Source organism: Trichoderma gamsii (assembly GCF_001481775.2).
Source record: "Trichoderma gamsii strain T6085 chromosome Unknown Scaffold_3.2, whole genome shotgun sequence".
NCBI lineage: Eukaryota > Fungi > Ascomycota > Sordariomycetes > Hypocreales > Hypocreaceae > Trichoderma > Trichoderma gamsii.
The window spans coordinates 1,053,503-1,071,785 of record NW_020171340.1 but is presented as its reverse complement, the minus strand read 5'-3'; the positions used below and the strand labels follow the sequence as shown (position 1 = coordinate 1,071,785).

Genomic DNA, 18,283 nt, shown 5'->3' with positions numbered 1-18,283 from the left:
GTTGCTATCCTCTTAGAAACTATGTCCTTTATCTTTCATGGAGTCTGGAAGCGCTCCTTGTAGGTAATTGTCTCCCCGTACAATTCCTGCCATATTGGGTCTTGTACATCAGTTGTGAGAATCCAGTTCGTAAGCTATGCAGATAAGTCTGCCGCCGACTATCGGGGAAGGAAGATGCCGAGCGGGACCCAGATATAACCATGTAAGATGGAGACCTAAGATTATCCTTGGCGAAAATTGCGATGCTGTGGTAAGCTTAGCGTTAATTGGTTCTCATGACGACGAGCTGAGATTATCCCGCTCCGTACAAGTACCTAGTATAGAGGCCAAGGAAGACGAGGATCTGCAAGCATTCCGATCCTAAAGATGAAAAGATTTCTGTAATATTTCTGTAGCCATTTGGACCCGAACTCTCTCCTCTAAGAAGCCGAAAACGCCGAAATTATATTGAACAGGCTACATTGCAACCAGAAGATTCAGAAGCTTTCCGCGAACCTATGGTTTATACCGCCGATCGCTTCTACAATAGGAATCAGGCGTATTACATCAGGGCATAACTGATAGATTCGCATATGCATGCATCACCCTTTTTGGTATTTTCGAGCCTCTTGGTCCATATGAGTAGTGTCACTGAGAAACTGGCACGGCGTATGCAAAGAGGATGCGCAGATGCGCAGCTAAAGTCTAGGCGTCTCGCCAATCTGCAGGACCTGGTGACTATATTCTCACATGTACGGATTGAATCGAGTGGTGGCATGGCACGACTTCATTCTGGGATTCAATGTTTTAACGTTTCGAAGTTCTCGGCTCAGCCCAATTGTCCCGGAGGAACCTCATCCGAAAAAGATCGCTTATCAGCTCGGAACATATTGTTTGTCCGCGCGAGTCACCAGATATCATTATTTTGAACATGGCCATAAACTCATCAGCAATTGCTCTCTTCAAGCCATTAGCATCAGACAGTCTCGTCGGGGTCGGCAGAGTGCAGCTAGGCAGTGGCCAAGGTTCGGGATAATCTCGGACTAGGAAGACCAGCAGCAATAATGTTAAACTACAGGCGGATGCTACTGTTACAATGACGCCTCTAGAGATTCATTGGTGTTATTAAGAAAGGATTCCGGGTCTCCGTTGGTAATTAGTAGTGTAGCGACAGTGCTACTAAAAGTGTAAGCATTACTCCCGGCGGGACTAAATGCCTAGAGAGGACACTTAGAACGACCGCAAATAACATCAGAGGAATTAAGTAAGTATTTAGGACATATAAACCGTCACTGCAATAATCGGCTCGGTAACGACCCGGCCGTCCCTGTAATTTTGGGCGTTGCGAGAATGCTAATCAAGGTATTTTTTACCACTTCATCGCTAACATCGTAACGTAGATTGCCTACCGCTTTAAGACAGATGGCCTCGGCTACACTTCGTTCTTCGGTCCCAAGGAGTGACGTGTTGGATCCTGTCATCCTGCACTTTATTTTTCGACCCCCACTCTCTTATGGATGTAGGGGGCTCAGAGGTTGGTGATGTCCGAGTTGTACGAGTAGTCGTGGTCTGTACTCATAGACAATTTTTATCCTTATTCCACAAAAAAAGAAAAAAAGTATGCTGACTCTGTGGTATTTCTCAACACCGGAGTCTTTTTCTTCTGTCACTGAATGGAGTGGAAATTCCTAACACGATGAATTTAGAGAAAACGGCTGTAATTGCTCAATTGTTATTACTATCCCTAAATTGGTAATAGTTCCAAATGTGAAGCTAATTCTCGAGTCTATATGGTTTTGCCTTTATTGTTCGTTGAAGATCTAAAAAACTCTTTGCTGTTTGACATTCCTGCTTCTCTAGCCCACCAATTAGCTGCCTTGAGATTCAATTTGAGCCTTATAAATTGCCACCATCTCAGCCTCTTCCTTCAGCGTTTTGATTGCAGCAGGCCGAGCGTCAACGCGGGCCTTCCACGCTGCTGATTTCTTTAATTGATTGATATCTACACCAGAGCGGTTGTTCCAAAAAGTACCCCAGACATAGGCGTCGGCTACAGTAAAAGTTTCGCCAAATAGGTAGGGCACTTGTCTGCAAGGCGATCATCCAGAAGTTGATATGCTTTCAGAAGCCTGTTGGTATAGATTTGAGTGCCTTGCTCAGTTGTTAGCATGCAAACAACAATTAAAATGGGATTTCCCAAGGCTGATATGTATACCTTTTTCAGTCATCATCTTGAGAATAAGCGGGACATGTTTCTGCGCAATTTCAGTCGTAATCTGAACTAGGAACTGGTCTGCCTTCACGCGTTCCAAGGTACCAGGCGGTGGAAGCATTCCAGATTCTGGGTCCTGGTCGGCCAAGTAGGAAGAGATAGTGATGGTCCTGGTCATAGTTATCTAGTCTAAGAGCAGGGACATAAAGAAGGGGATTTATGGTTGCAAAATCCTCTCCATTTGACGTAGCCTTGGTAAGGACGTCGACATAAACAAGTTCATGTCTAACGTCAAGTTCGTTAGCAACCAGCTGGGCGGCTCGCGCACAAGTGTCGTTGCCAACGTAGAGCTTCATTGTAAAACAGTCTTTGTGTTAGTGGATTGTGAATATGAGCGTAGTTGTAGTTGGAGTGGATTCAACGATGAGGAAGCTGGGGGTGATGCCAATGGATGTTGTCATTAATTTATACAAATGCTTGGAACACAATGATTTGAAATTCCTTCTTTTGCTGCAGAGTAAATCGGCAAGATTATTTCGGGCCTGGTGCTTGCTGATGCCGCATAGAGGAAGGGAAATGGCATTAACAGCAGCCTTGGCCTCATCACTGGTTACATTGACGGCCAGGCAACGACTCCAAGACTGGAGCTGTTGATGCGTGAAGTTTGGTATGCTTATCTTAGTTTGACCTCACGTATGATAGTTACATTGTATTGTATTTTTTTCTATGCGAAACAAGAATAAATTACGACATCAGTTATCTACTCAGGTTGGGGACTACTAGTCAGCCACAAGGCTCTGCGAGCCTGACGACATCCTTCTTAGATGTTTCCTAGAAACATGTTATGCTAAGGACAAACTAAAGTCGTACAAAGATGGTGTGGAAAAGTACATCGCTGCCTGCCTATGACGTTTGAGTAAAATTATTAATGTAACAATGAGCATTACACCATCTGATGAGAAAATTTCCTTGGATGCTCCTCCTCTACCCCCCATTCCACTTTGCGCAGCCGATTCTTGGCTTACCAACTGTTGGATTTTGTGAATCCTTTCGATTCCGTCAATCCATATCACACAGTGTCGCAAAAATCTCTCAATATAGGAGGCAGATCAATCATAATACCGCCTCTCTATGAGTATATATACCAGTCCCAGTTCCCGTACATTCTGCCCATCCACCATCAGTCTTCTATTTCAAGTAAGCAGCATCAAGTAACACATTCCACCTTACAACATGCAATCATTTGATGCTATTGTCGTTGGAGCCGGGTTTGCTGGCATCAACCAACTCTACCAACTCCGCCAGCTTGGGCTTTCGGTCAAATTGTTTGAAAAAGCCCCCGACGTTGGAGGAGTTTGTATTGGAACCAATGGCCAAATGCAGCCAGCGACGCTCCCAGTGAAGTCTATAGGTACAGCTGGGATAAAGAAGATTTGTTGACATATCCTTGGCCAACTCATGTTCTGCCTCAGAAAGAGACCCAGGCTTACATGAACCATGTTGTGGAGCGCCATAACTTGAGGCAGCATATGCAATTCTCCTCTGAGTTGAAATCTGCTAATTTTGATAAATCTGATTCTAAATGGATGGTTCAACTATCTACTGGAGAGACTTTCAAGGCTACGTACTTGATCCTCGCCACCGGACGCTTTAACAAGATCGTTTGGCCTTCTATCCCTGGACAAGAAAAGTTTGCTGGCGAGCAATATCACACAGGGTAAGCCCCAACTACCATGAGTGATGAAGGCTTTCTAACTTTAGTGTTGCTAGACTCTGGGATGAGCATCGTGACCTCAAAGGTAAGCGAGTTGGAATCGTTGGCACCGGCTCTTCTGGCGCTGCTCTCCTAGTCGGTCTGGCAAAAGAGGCGAAGCAGTTGATTTCCTTCCAACGCTCGGCACAATATGTGATTCCGAACAACAAAGGTCCCGTCTCAGCTGAATACAGAGACAATGTCAACAAAAACTATGACGAGTTCTTCAAAAAATGTCGGCGGTGTGGGGCAGGGTTTGGCTTCGACCCGGTCCCGGCCGATTACACAACTTTCAGCGTTAGCGAAGAGGAACGTGAGAAAGTCTTTGAGGCGACTTGGAATCATATCTATGGCTTGGCTTTTACCTTTGCCTCATTTTCAGACATCATGACAAACGAAGCGGCAAATCGGGAGCTTTGTAAATTTTTCCGCAAAAAAATTGCTCAGATTGTTCAAGATCCCGAGAAGCGTGAGAAGCGTGAGAAGCTCATGCCACCGCCAGAAGCCTTATATGACAAGCGCCCTGTCTGCAGTTCTGGCTACTATGAGGCTTTCAATCAAGATAACGTGGATGTCGTCAACTTGAAAAAGACTCCATTGGCTGGGATCACCGAAAAGGGTATCGAAACCACAGAAAAGCTATATGAGCTAGATGTCATTATTTACGCAACTGGTTATGAGTCCGACGGGACCTGGGCAGACATCACCATCACTGGGCCTGATGGGACAACGTTGGGCGAGCATTGGGCTGAAGGATCGACTTCATACCTCGGACTCCTTAAAGCTGGGTTTCCCAACCTCTTCTTCGTCATCGGACCCCAGTCATCGCTCGCCAACATACCACAACATGCCGAATTCCACGCCGAAATGATTGGAAAGCTTATCTCAAAAGCGGACAAGATGAGAAAAGAGGAAGAATCTGCAGCAGGTGGCAGCAATACCGTCCTTGTAGATGCTACTCAGCAAGCTGAAGACGATTGGGTGAAATTGTGTGACGCGATCATAAAGCAGACTGTGTACTATGGAGGGGAATCTTACTTTTTCAGCGATCATAACACGGTTAGAAAGCCCAAGAGTGGAAGGCATGTGCTTTGGTACATGGGAGGGTTCGACAACTATGTGGACAAGGTCCAGGAGGCAGTTGAGGCGTATCGCGGATTTACATTTGTATACTAGCCGAACTACTAGTAGGAGTCTTAAAAAGCATCTAGACTCAGAAATTCAACTCATTCTCTTTATATATCACTACCCAAAACCACTCAAGTCGCCTCTGACAGTTACTCTAGCCAACCTACCATCCACAAGAGCCGCAGGCCCCTGAAAATCGGGCAATCATCTTATAGGATGGTAAGCCTCAAAAGCCTCATCAATGTGCCACGTGTATGTTACTCTTCATATTTCATTCAACTGCTTATTTGCTGCATTGTTGTTTACGGCACATGGCTAGAATTCTGGATCTTGGGAAAGTCTTCATGGTTCCAATACGTATTATAACTAATCAAGCCAACGGCTCTTAGTAGTCAACAGTTGCAGTAAAGTGAATCATCTACCAATGAGTAGCTGGAACAATACTGGCTCAGCTTCTTAACAACCGTATAGACTTAACGGCATCATTGGTTGGCTGGAGCCATGGCTGTCATCACTATCATACCTTGGGCATTGCAATTGAGATTCGCAAAGGGCCATTTTGTGTTCAAAATTTGTAAGTGCAGACACAAATTACGACAAGCACTCTGGAGACATGAAGCTAGGCGAGGGAGTGAAGACTGAGCAGGGCTGAGCTCCCAACTTGGGCTGCCTCTGAACACAGCCAAGCAACCAGGGCACTACCATCGATTTGGGCATGATCCAACGCTAGAAATCTGTATGTGTTGGTACTCGCAGCTACTCCACTATGACATTCTTGCGGGTCTCAGCCGCGGAATGCCGAAGACTTGGCTCTCTGGGGCTGGAGAGTGTCATTGGTCTATCCGGGTAACCAAGACTTGGCATGGGCTAGGATCGGTTCGTCGTCTTGGCAGCTGCAGGGACAAGCCACTTACATGTAACAAATCACATGCAATCTTTTGACGTTGAAACGACAAGTCCAATGCGTGGAATGGACTGGTATGGCAGGGCCATGATTGTTTCTTTGCAACAGCTAGCGATAGAGAAGTATGGCAAACGAGGGCGTTTATGTATACTTTAGCGCGCGAAATCGCAGTTGAAAACTACATGTATAACGTTAGTATTGTTCACACTGTCCAAGCTGAGTCAACTTGACTGTTCAGCAACAGTGCTGTTTTTGAACAAGATGATCATATAGGTTGCTCAGCAGATCGAGGGAGTATTCTTCGATGAAATTTCAGTACAAATATGGAATGATTGTTGCATAAAGCCTTGTTGATCCGACAAGATGTAAAGCCAATAGGATAAAAGTCCTGGAAGTATGATCGTATCCCAAAGGTGTGTCTTGTCTAACCCATCAATACGAAGTCAGCAAACAGTTACGGTGACTTCAAGATACACCTTTGTCCAACCCGGCCACCAGCTTCGAGAAAAATTCGTGGAGGAAACAAAACAGGACGTCAGCTGCTGACCGTGCCTACAGCCCGTTAGTATAACAACACCCATCAACATATAGAAGCGAACAACGATCAGATCAAAGACATATGTGCGCCGTGGTCGTAAAGAGGATTTTGGAATTATTTTCGCAGCTAAAGCTGTCTCGTCGAAGCGCTTCGATACTAAGCAAAGGGGATGGCGCAGTCGCAATCAGTCTCAATGGCTCAAAAGAGCTCAAAGGATTGTGCCTTCTCCGTCAATCAACACTGAGTGTTGGAGACGTGAACAAAGAATTCGCGCCGTCAATATCCCAAAACCAAAATGGCCTTGAAAACTCAGACAATAGTACGGCAGTGCTCTCAGCAGTGCCTGATGAAGAAAACGAGCCAACCAAGGGCACGGCGTCTGAGGACCGATTCGACAGCGGCAACGATCTAGGTGGTCGTATTTTAGGTCGGTACATGTAGATTATTGGTAGGTTCAAAAATATTGGTTTAGCGCTTGTGGGAGCGACGTCGGCGAGCAAGCTGCAGTTGTTCGGCAGATGTTGGAAGATATGAAAAGAAATGTGTAGCAGCAAGACGGTACTCGTGGTCGTGGGGAGAGGAGGCGTGCTGTGCTGGCGTTATGCAGGGACGGGAGGATTGTTTGGAATGATGCGGTGATGTTTTTGTTATCGAGGTTGCGTGATATAACAATGGTCGTACAGTGCTGATATGAAGCACGAAGTACATGCACCGTTGCAGGTACAAGCGATTAGGGGTATCTTGCATTCAGTTCATCCAATCCTTTGCGTGTTTACTACATATCCAACTTTGAAGTAGAACATGGAGATTATACAAAGTTTTATTAATCCTATGACTACCATCTCCCACTGTCTTCTTCTTTTTGAAAGCTCCAGTCCTTTTTGCATCTCCATTACTGCCATTCAAGTATTTGAAATCCTTGCCCCAGACGTCATCCACATGTAGTCACCGATACATGCGGTCCTGGGAACAGTGCGGCGCAGTACACATGTATAGGTGTCATCCAGCCCCGGCATCTGGCCGAATATCAAACATGTCGATAGAAACTGAATAGATATGAGGAGTGACAGTGCCCTGAACCTGATGGCCCAAGTCGGAGACGGGCTGATTGCCATGCAGGTGCAGGGTTTGTTGTGGTGTCTGATAGGAGATACAATTCCCTCGTATCCTTCGTATTGCTGGCGGCTTCAGGCTCAAAGCCGCGCCTCCACCCAACAACTTTTCTTGTATCTCCCATTGCGTTGACGACGTAGGGTAGGGTACGGTACCTGGTATCAGACTATCAGACCTGTCAGATACAGATGCAGTCCACACACGTGGTCTTTCATGTCTCCTTTTTGAGCTCCTTGTTCGCTGCTGTGATATTGGGTGCCATGGAGTAACAGGTACAAAGCATAGCAGCATATATCATCAATGTGTCTATGATATATACCGTGCTATCTACAGGACAAACACCAGAACTCGAGTAACGCCATCATCACCATCACTCGCTGCTGCCCGCGGTGCCGTATCTGGTACGTGCTGATACTTGACAGAAACTCCTCCACAGCACCGCAACTGCTGCAGCGCCGCCTAGCGTCCACTGCGGAGCTGCTCGGCACCTACCAGCCGGCAGCTGCCCCTAGAGCCAGCCTGGCGCAGGTGATCTGACCCGAGTCTGGCGGTGATGGCCTCAGCAGCGTTTCAACTGTTTGAGACGCCCACAGTGCGTGTTTGCATTCAAAAGATTTCAATGTTGACATCAAGTGCATGTCGCAGATGAATCTGCCACAGCGGGGGGACTGCGCTGCCTATAATAATGAAACAGCATAGTTCAATCAACATCTGGGCACATGTACGATTATGACATGTAGCAGCAAGCATTAAGAATAGCGATGCTGCTTGATATATATGTACGTGCATGTATGCGACATAATCAATGCTCACCAGATGGCTGCAGATCCCAACTGGCCCACGGCAACGGCAACGGCAACAATTTGCGCCCTCGTCTCCCCCCCGCACTGTATGCCCCCCAACCGCCTAGTGCCAGCAAAGCCCGCTTCCACCGGCAACGTCTCGCCGAGCAGCGCATTGTGTGGTGTGGCCCAGCCCAGCAGAGCAGCTGCCACAGCGCTTCAGGCCTCAACCCGCTGAACGACCTCAGCAACCCCCCCGTGCTCTAGCGGCCAGCGTGGGAGCATCGAAGCTTTCGTGCCCCCCCTAAGCACCCAAGCACCTAAGCAGGCCCCCTCCTAGAGACCCCAAAGGCCACTGCGCGCGCCTGCGATTGGCCCGCCGGCTGGGCCTACTCGGATGATACGGCCGGAAGGGCCCGCAAGGCGACCGACGCTGGCGCAGATGCCAGATGCTGAGATGCCGATTTTCCGTGGTCAACCAAACGTCGCCAGGGAGGCTTTGCAAGGCGGGGAACCACAAAAAAAAGCGAGTCGAGCAGAGGACGATCAAATGGCCCTTTTGCCGTGCGCGCGCAGTGCAGAGGCCAGCAGGCGCTGCAGTTGGCTTCTGGCATCTCGGTCAGTGAAGCGATCCTTTTTATCCAGCCCGGGGGTCCGAGTCTGTCTGTCTCACAGTCTGAGTCCCAAGTCATTCTCCATTCTCCTCTCTCTCTCCGCTCTGTGTCTCTCCCTCTCTTGCACAATCTCTCCATCGCTCTGTTGGTTGCTGCCAAGAAAGCCTCGACAAGCAGCTGCTTCTTCTGACGTGCTAGCGCTCTCTATTTCTGCGTTCCGGTCGCTGCTGCTGCCCTTTTTGGCCACCTCCAACACTTTGCCTCTGCGGTACGAGCGATAGCAAACGTCTTCGCTTTCTCGGCCATCGACCGAACATCTGGACCGACGAAAATCCAAAACAAGAAGAGTGGCAAATAGAGAGGAACAAGGACATATACAAGGACGCGACAGACAAGAAGAGCAAGACAAATCGAGGCAGAGGAACGGAATACGGGAACCGAGCGTCCACAATACAAGCAGACCAGAGGCCGTGATGATGGCCTGAAGCTGCCACCGTGTTGAGGACCGCACAGCCGCAACCGCAACCGCAACCGCAACCATAACCACAACCACCAACATCCGCGCAACCGCAGCCTCGTCGCAAACGCACAATCACGTCACTTCACCACTTGTTCGCATCCGCCCTCCACTCAGCGCCAAGCAGGGCCAAGCAATCGTGGCTTGGCGATATCGATTGACTTCCGCGTTTGTGGCAGATTAGCGAAGGGGGCAGCGCCTCGGCAGTGCAGACACTCCTGCGCCCGCATACGCCCACGCACATATCCCTATACCTCGACAAAGGGGATCTCTGCTACCCAGTGAGAAGGGACAGACAGATCCATCATGGCCACCACGCCTCCGCCTGCGGCCCCGGTGCCCATCCTCGAGCAGCTCTGCGTCACCACCGCCATCATCGGGCTGCTGGCCATTGGCGGCAAAACCATCGACTCGCTCTACGAGATGAACACTAGCCCTGGCCGCGACACAGTCATCCTCAACAAGGCGCTCCAGGAAGTCAAGCAGTGCCGCTCCTCGGTGCACATTCTCTACAAGAACTTCTCCCTTCTCGAGGCTGGCCAGCTGCCCTACCCCGATCGCGCCACCTGGATCAGCATCGACGACCTCATCGCCACGCTGACCGACGCTGTCCTCGCCATATCCGACCTGCAAGAGGCCATCGTGCCCATTGAGGTTTGCGAAAACCTGTCCGCGCGAATCGCCTCGTGCGCGCAGCATTCCCAGAAACTGTCGAGCTTGTCCGCCAGGATACGGTGGCATAACCTGTCCATGAACATGATGATGACCATCCTAAAGTGGTAAGCATACACCTTCCCCTTCTAGCCCACTCAGCGCGTAATCTTGTAGAAACACAAAGCGTCCGATATTTGTCTTGTTGCTATTTTTGGCTTCATTCAAGCTAACCCGAAGTAAACTCCAGTCCTGGCGAACAAGATGCGCAGAACAGCAGGCTCGGCCTGGAGCGACGGATGACGAGGCTGCTCTCCTCCAACAGCGATCTCTCCCTCCGCATGCGCCGGCTGCGAGATTCCTTTGGCGCGCGATCCATGGCCCGGCGCCCCATCCCCATCCCCAACTATGCGCCCGTAGCCCAGAATGCGCCGCGGCTACCCGCCGACCGCACATCCTCAGCCTCGTCCATCTCGGAAGCCTCAGCGTCAACATCCACGTCGGGGCAGTCCGGCCAGCAGCCCACATCCGACGGCGATGCTATTACTACTGCTGCCGCTGCCGCTGCTAATGCTGCGGCTCCCCAGCCTCGGCTCTGGTCCATCTTCTCCGGCTACAATCTCGCCGACATCCCCGTCCTCTCCATGATTCCTCTCCCAGTCCTCACCCTCGAACTCCGCGACAACGAGTTCTACACCTTTGATTTCGCCCAGCGAGTAAGCGACGACCTCGTGGAGCTCATGCAACTCGACCCGGGCCAGCAGGGCACCAGCAAGATGCTGCGTGTCATTCTCCAGAAGCCGGTCGTTGCTCTGCCGCCCGGCAGCAGCGCCGGCATGAACACGACGCCCAATACTACTACAGTGCCGCTGGATGCTTCAGCCATTGCTCCCGCGAGCACGACTCCCGCGGAGGAGCCCATGCGGTTAAAGAAGATGATTAAATTCAAGAACCCGCTCAAGCACCGCATTCGACGGAAGACGGTCAAATGACACTTCTGGGGGAGCTGCTTCGGCGTCAACGAGCACGCTGTGGCCTAGGTGAAGTTGTAATGAGAGCCGCCTATACTGCGGTATATGACCGATAAATCAAGGGGATGAAGGAAAAGTTTCCACCATTGATCATTGATTTATCGCTATTACGTTGAGAGCGAGTCCCTTCTCTTTCACAATATGCTCATCCTTCGGTTTTTTATTCTATGTTTTTTTACTGTAGCCACATCATTTGGAAATAAAGCGAACGGCGCCATGGGGAAAACGCATTTGGGGGAAATATTGGAAATTGTCTGTCTTCATACTTTTTTATACATATATTTTGCATCTCTCTAAATATTTCTGCTTCTTTCGTTTGAATTAAAGTATGAAAACTTCTTACAAAGCAACTCATTTGTGCGTATATGAATGAGTTCAATATCAGTAGCTTGAATTAGTACTTCTCAGGTATGCTCGCTGTTAAGAATAGTCTACATGTACTCTGTAGCCAAAATAAAAAATTACAATATCCAAAATCTCCATGCCATGTTCTCATCTCCCTCCAATATAGTTGCGCATCCGTAAATAGCATTCGAAATGACATAAACATCCCCCATTTACATGATCAACTTGGGACCGTGCTGCTTGATCGTCTCGCTGTACGAGTTAATCGTGGTCTCTTGCTCACGCTTGGGGAATCCGTCAAAAGACAGAGCGTAGGTGGCAACAGAGTGAGCAATAAGCTGCGTAGAACAGTTAGCAAATGTGTATTATGCCACTAATAGACTGCCTCCCATAGAAAAGCTTACCTTGGTGTTCACCTCCCACGCAGTGTGGTTCAAGTTGCCCAGGTCGTCGCAGATCTGGTGGTAGCATGGGTCGAGCCACTGTCCGGCATGACCACCAAACATCTCTTCCTCCTCCTTGGTCTTGACGGCTTCCGCACCAGTGGCAATTCCACCAGCAGGAATGCCGGCGCGGATGAAGCCGTCGTAGTCGCTACGGCCGTCAAAAGGAACTATGAACTGGTTAATCTCCAGTCAAAAAGCGGCGCGGGAGGCACGGATAGAAACATACTGAAGGTGTAGTTGAGTCCCTGGGACTTGTACCAATCGACGTAGAGGTCTCGCAATTCCTCAGAGCCGGCAGGGTTAAGCGCGTTGGTTGCATTGTAAATCTGGTAGGCAAAGTTGGGGCTGGCCACTATTAAAAGAAGGCTAGTCAGTAGCTGGTCTCCTTAATGCCTATTACAAGGCACACTTACTCATATCGTAGTCCATAAAGAGGCGAATCTTCTGGTTCTCTTCCTCGGACAGGCTGGCGGCGTAAAAGTCGGATCCCAGGAGACCCTCCTCTTCGGCGGCCCACCAGGCAAAGCGAACGCAGTTGTTCACCTTGAACTTGGCCAGCTGGACGGCTACCTCCAGAACAGACATGCTGCCGGAGCCATCGTCGTTGATGCCAGGGCCCTCGGCAACGCCATCACTGTGGCCACCGAGCATGACGCAGTTGTCCGGATCTCCCTCGTCCGTCTGTGCCAGGACATTTACCGTCTGAATCTGCTTGACCTCGGCGTCAATGTAGGCAATGGCGCTGACGGACTCGCCCTTGCCAAGCTTCTCAGCAACGGCGGTGCCCTCCACGCCGTCGATGCCGAATGTCGCAACGTGGTACTTGGTTGGCTCGCCCAGCGTGCCATGGAGCTCCTCGGGGTCGGTGTTGTAGATGACAGCAGCCTTGGCGCCGGCTTTTCCAGCTCCGATGGACTTGTCGCCAAAGGCGCAGGCTCCTCGGCGGATAAAAGCAATGTTGTCCTTGACGTTCTTGGGGTAATCGGAGTCGTGGCAGCCGTCGTTGTTTACGAGCACCAGCTGGCCATGAACAGGCTCTCTGTCCTTGGTTGCCGGCGTCAAGCCCATAGGAACAGCACTCTTGGACACGCTGCTGCCGAGAACAAGCTGGGACTCGAAGACATTGCTCAGCGTCACCGGGAACTCCTGGGTAGAGATATTGTAGTAGTCGCCTTGGTCGAGCAGAGTGTTGACAATGTAGTTGAGCGACCTCTCGTGGCCTGGAGTAAGATAATTGCTATTAGCTGATGTCACAACCGCTACCAGTTGGCTGACGACTCACCAGTGCTGCCAATGACTCGAGTCGGATGGCCGTAGTCCTCCTCCGAGCTCTGGGCAAACTTGTAGAACTTTTCAGCGCGCTTCACGAGGGCATCGATGCTGATGGCCTCTTGCAGGGCCTCGGTGCTAATGAGCGGCTTCGAGTCCTGCGACGACGAGAGCGAGGAGGGAGACGTCAACGGGCTCTGCTGCCAGGATCCGAGCCCAGCAGCCGAGGCGCTGAGGGCAAACGAGGCCGTGAGGGCCAATCGGCTCAGGACAGCCATCGTGGTGGTGATATCGAGATGGGTACGGGAAAGAGGAAAAGGGAGGGAGGTGATTAGAAGGAGGAGAGAGATAAGGAGAGATGAAGGATGGTGATGATGATGATGGAAGAAAGGTATTGAAAGTCAAAATGGGATAAGCCAGCACGAGATAACGCATGCCGTAATACCGCAGCACAGCTCAGCTCCGATAGCGTCAGTTCAACTGAATGATGCGGGCGGTCAGTGCCTGGCACGCTGCAGCTAGGCCTAAACGGGGCCCCTGGTCCGCTAATCGGGAGAGTCTCAGTGGTCACAAGGCACCGGCCACAGGGGAAAGAGGTCCCTTGCAGCGGCTAAGGCAGGGGCCGCTATCAGCCACTGAGATTCTCGGTGAGGTGCAGGCAGCGACAGCTACTGGTGTCGACATGCATCATACATGTAGATTGCATATTGATCTTCATAGCATTAATGGTGCGCATACTCATCATTTTCGTGAATTATCCTCACATTATCCATCCCTTCTCCCTTTTTTGCATCAGCTGCTCGCCAAGAATGGCAGAGACTGCGGCTCCGCCAATCAGTGCTCACTCTGGCATCGCACAGCCTAAGACATCGATTGTGTGATAAACTGACTCATGATCATAGCCACCCTTTACGTGACATCATATACGGATAGCATCAAGCTGACTCGGAACTGAAGCTATCAATACCGATCGTCACAGGCTAGCTGTGGTAACTCGCGGGAGCTATAATTGGTGTCTGCATATACGTGTATCCATATCCAACTGCTTGTCTTCATATTCTCATATTAACTCGTGCTGAGTTATCATAAACGGACGACAGCCTTCATTTAATGAAGAATGTTGCACAAGGAACAATACTGCAGAAAATTTTCTTGTCTTGTTATTTATGCTTGTAAGAAAATTAATCTCAAATAAAAAGTCTCAACAATGATACATGAGGTATCCTGGATTAGATTCATGTACATTATCGTCTTATGGAGCTACTCGACTGCTATAATAAGAGATGACCGCCAAGAATTGCAATTCACCGAGACACCATGACAAAATATAGAATCAAAAAGGCACACGTAGACATGGTTTGTTCATCCACTTTGACTCTCTCCTCTGGGAAGACAGTCGTCCATGTTGTCCATGTTGTGTTGCTATCGTTGGTGCACGCATACGTTCTTCTATCTTTAATTTGAGTCTATCAACGGCATGTATCTCACTCATCAGAAGTGTACAATTCCTACATAGTTTTTTAAAAGATATTCATGCCTGTCTTCAAATACGTGTATCAATTAACCTTTGTTCTACGGAAGCCGGCCCGAATATCAGCACCGGAAGCTGAACTAGGAAACGGCGGGCAAAAACTGCTCTCAATTTAGTGGCGCTTCTAACGGCAAACTTGCCAAGTTTATGCCTTTGAACCACATGAGTAAAGACGCAAGAGTTTAAAAATACATGTCGGTTTGTCCGAGCCCACAACCACAGCGCCTTCAACTGCCGATCTCGGCCAATTGGATGGATATTCATTTACCCCCAGCAAGCAAGCAATCAACGCTTGCCAAGAGCATTTTTGAAAGCTTTCTATTAACCTATACTTTTCTAATCGATAATCATTTCGTTTCAGCACATTTAAAGTCAAGTTGGCGCTATCGTAGATGAGTTCCGATATCGTAGTCGCTGAGCATATCACAGTTCCAACTTGGGACAAAGCGTCAAATGGCTGTAATCACATGCAGACAGCGCTAAACAATTGCCACTCAGCGGCCGGTTCCTGAAGCTATTGATTCTCGACAACTGTTAGCTTATGTACAAGATCTAGACACTGCTGACTGATCACGGCTGAAAGGCTATACCGCCCAACCAGAGGGCCCGTCCGTCCGCCGCAGGCATTACCAATGGTACGACAAGATCTCCATTTAGCCTCATCCTTACTAGTCCTTGATAGCACAGAATTTTCAAGGTAGTAATCTGACAACGTACAATGGTCTCCCAGGCGATAGAAGATCGAGATGGGCTCTATCATAAACACTGATCCCGAGCTGGACTTGGTTGTTCTGGGCTTGAGCAGTGGCATATCCATGGTATGGCCCCATATTATCCGTGAGATGCGTCAGTTGATTCTGGATGCTCATCAGGCGGTTCAGGAGAGCATAGAGTTCGCGTTATGCCGATTCAGACAACAAAACCCGGCACAGCCTGTCCGCTTGGAGCTGCTGAAATATGGAGAGACGCTACTGGACCCTGGAATCGAGAAGCGACTGACGGACATGATTTCTGATGACTTTAACTCGCCAGAACAAGTTGCTCAAGTCAATGATATTCTTGGGGAAGCGTTTGCCGAGGCCGCATTGCAGTTTATTGCCACCAACGACATTGATAAATCTACAATAGACATCATCAGTTGTCGTGCGCAAGCAGCATGGCGCATTCCTTATCCCGCAGTACACCAAACGAGGACATCTCTTCGATTGAACGAAGGTACCGTTATAGCTTCACGTACCGGAATCACAACGGTGACCGATTTTCGAGTCGGCGAGGCCGTTGTGGGCCCACAAGGGGCTCCCTCCGATTTCGATGCCTTGCTTCTGCATCATCCTACCAAACTAAGAGCCTGTCAAAATATTAGCGGCATCGGCAACGTATGCTTTATACCCCCAGATATCAGCGGCGAGCTTAATAATGGCTTCATTAACTTTGATACGGGCCCTGGAAATATTTACATCGACGCTGCTATTCGCCATTATACAAATGGTGCGCAACGATACGATGTGGATGGCGAAATAGGCAAGCGAGGAGAGGTAGATGAAGAGATTGTGGACGACTTCATCTCCTCTCATCCCTACTTTCAGCGATCTATTCCAAAGAGTGCTGGCCGTGACGACTTCAGAGCTTCATTAGCTTATGAACTTATATCCAAAGCAGAAGATAAGGGGCTTTCACCGGAAGACGTTGTTGCCACAATCACGAGGATCACGGCTCAGTCTATCGTAGATCATTACAAGTGCTTCGCGCCGTCACAGAATATTGACGAGCTGTTTCTTTGTGGTGGCAGCGCATATAACCCAAACATTGTTAATTTTATTCAAAAGAATTACGCTTCAACGAAGATATATACGCTTGACGTTGCTGGTATCCCGGCTGTTGCAAGAGAGGCAATAACGCTTGCTTTACAGGGCATGAATACGGTTGTTAGCCGGACTGTTCGGACGTCACACGGTGCTGAGACGCGGCAACAGTTGATTGCTGGAAAGATATCCCCTGGTGATAATTATGGACAAGTGATGCAGAAGGTGGTGCAATTTGGAAATGGCGAAACGTTGGAGCCTATAAGAGATTTGGTCAATGTGGTCAACGGAGAAGAAATACACAATAAGTGGTGATACGCTAGGTGACGGTGGAATGAAAATACACGATTCAGATAGATGGAATTCGCAGGTGAAAGATAGAAACAGTATACCCAAAAAGAAACAAGAATACGAATGTATATATAATCAAGATTTAAACTAGCCCATATATAATTGTACGTGCATGTCTGCATAAACCGGACACACTAGTCGCCCCATTCATACCAAGCTTGAAGACCTCCAGGTAACGAACGATATCATTATGAACAGAGTTTACCGGTTGAAACTTGGACAACTATGTGATATAAAAAGCGGCTCTGCCTTCCAGTTGATAGTGCTGAATCTCAAGTAAGATATGAAGTAAGATGAGACACTATATCGGTTAGTATTGACCGTGTAAGTCGTTTGCCGCAGACGGAAAAGGGAAAAAAAAAATCATTTTTCCGCCTCCGCTTGCTCAACCGGACTTTTTGTAAGTAGACTTTCCGGCTCAATTGGCTCTTGGACTTGCTAACTGAGCAAAGACAATCAATATCTGAGATTACGATCATGGGTAGAAAAGCAATCACAGATTACAGTTTTAGAAAAATGAATACATTTTCTCTGCTACATGTTAAGAGCCAAGAATTGTCGAAAAGTGCTACTCGTAAACCTTAATCTGGAGTGTTGTAAGTGGCAGCATTACGGAAGAGCGCGGGGTCTTAGCAGCGGAGATTTTGGAACCGAGGCATCTTTATAAAGTTATACGCCAAAGGCCTAGTCTCCCTCCAAATACAGTAAGTATGACATTTGACGTCAAGTATAAAAGGAATGAAAGTTGCGTGTAGGGTGTATGTCTTTGCTTGGATATCTCCATAGTCTACGCCCAGTCTCAACACTTCCGGATTTCATCGCAATTCAACTTGTCTTATATCCATCTGGAATCAACCATGGCCAACATAGACATGTCAAAGATCATCAAGCCTTGGAAGCTTGATGCCCATACTACATATATTTTCACAAACGCCAAGCTCATCGACCCCATTGAAGAGCGAGTAGCCGAAAACGTCACAATCAAAACATCTGGAGGAAAGATTCTCTCTATAGACACTACCGAAAGTGCAACTCCCAGTACCACCGATGGAGAAATCACCATTGATCTCAAAGGCAAGCACGTATGTCCAGGGCTCATTGACTGCCACGTGCATATCGCCGTAGTCCCCGGCGAGGCGAGCCTAAGTGCATACCGGGACATGACGGAGAGGATAAGTCTCATTCGCCAGCCCTGGGTTTTGAAACCGATGCTTGATCGAGGATTCACTTCCGTCCGCGACTGCGGTGGTGCCACATTGGCCATGAAAGAGGCCGTTGAAGAAGGCGTTTGTCTCGGCCCGTAGGGACGACAGTATT

General features: G+C 48.8%; 6 protein-coding genes across 6 annotated transcripts; 4 read left to right on the top strand and 2 right to left on the bottom strand.

The window, feature by feature from the left end:
• Positions 1-2,244: 2,244 nt before the first annotated feature.
• On the bottom strand, positions 2,245-2,547 carry TGAM01_v201339 (hypothetical protein; the record flags this gene model as incomplete). The annotated part of the gene is made up of 1 exon (XM_018804701.1): positions 2,245-2,547. One exon carries the CDS (start codon positions 2,545-2,547, stop codon positions 2,245-2,247), a length of 303 nt encoding a protein of 100 aa, XP_018661969.1.
• Positions 2,548-3,424: 877 nt separating this feature from the next.
• On the top strand, positions 3,425-5,120 carry TGAM01_v201338 (hypothetical protein; the record flags this gene model as incomplete). Its single annotated transcript, XM_024548744.1, has 3 exons — positions 3,425-3,589; positions 3,664-3,908; positions 3,962-5,120. 3 exons carry the CDS (start codon positions 3,425-3,427, stop codon positions 5,118-5,120), a joined length of 1,569 nt encoding a protein of 522 aa, XP_024406560.1.
• Positions 5,121-9,846: 4,726 nt separating this feature from the next.
• TGAM01_v201337 (hypothetical protein) lies at positions 9,847-11,183 on the top strand (the record flags this gene model as incomplete). Its single annotated transcript, XM_018804699.1, has 2 exons — positions 9,847-10,319; positions 10,442-11,183. 2 exons carry the CDS (start codon positions 9,847-9,849, stop codon positions 11,181-11,183), a joined length of 1,215 nt encoding a protein of 404 aa, XP_018661967.1.
• Positions 11,184-11,779: 596 nt separating this feature from the next.
• Positions 11,780-13,560, bottom strand: TGAM01_v201336 (peptidase family M28; the record flags this gene model as incomplete). The annotated part of the gene is made up of 5 exons (XM_018804698.1): positions 11,780-11,905; positions 11,972-12,180; positions 12,240-12,365; positions 12,427-13,233; positions 13,296-13,560. The coding sequence occupies 5 exons, from the start codon at positions 13,558-13,560 to the stop codon at positions 11,780-11,782; spliced, it is 1,533 nt and encodes a 510-aa protein (XP_018661966.1).
• A 1,999-nt stretch (positions 13,561-15,559) lies between these two features.
• On the top strand, positions 15,560-16,930 carry TGAM01_v201335 (anhydro-N-acetylmuramic acid kinase; the record flags this gene model as incomplete). Its single annotated transcript, XM_024548743.1, has 2 exons — positions 15,560-15,631; positions 15,695-16,930. 2 exons carry the CDS (start codon positions 15,560-15,562, stop codon positions 16,928-16,930), a joined length of 1,308 nt encoding a protein of 435 aa, XP_024406559.1.
• An 893-nt stretch (positions 16,931-17,823) lies between these two features.
• TGAM01_v201334 (amidohydrolase) lies at positions 17,824-18,270 on the top strand (the record flags this gene model as incomplete). Its single annotated transcript, XM_018804696.1, has 1 exon — positions 17,824-18,270. The coding sequence occupies one exon, from the start codon at positions 17,824-17,826 to the stop codon at positions 18,268-18,270; it is 447 nt and encodes a 148-aa protein (XP_018661964.1).
• Between the last annotated feature and the right edge of the window lie 13 nt (positions 18,271-18,283).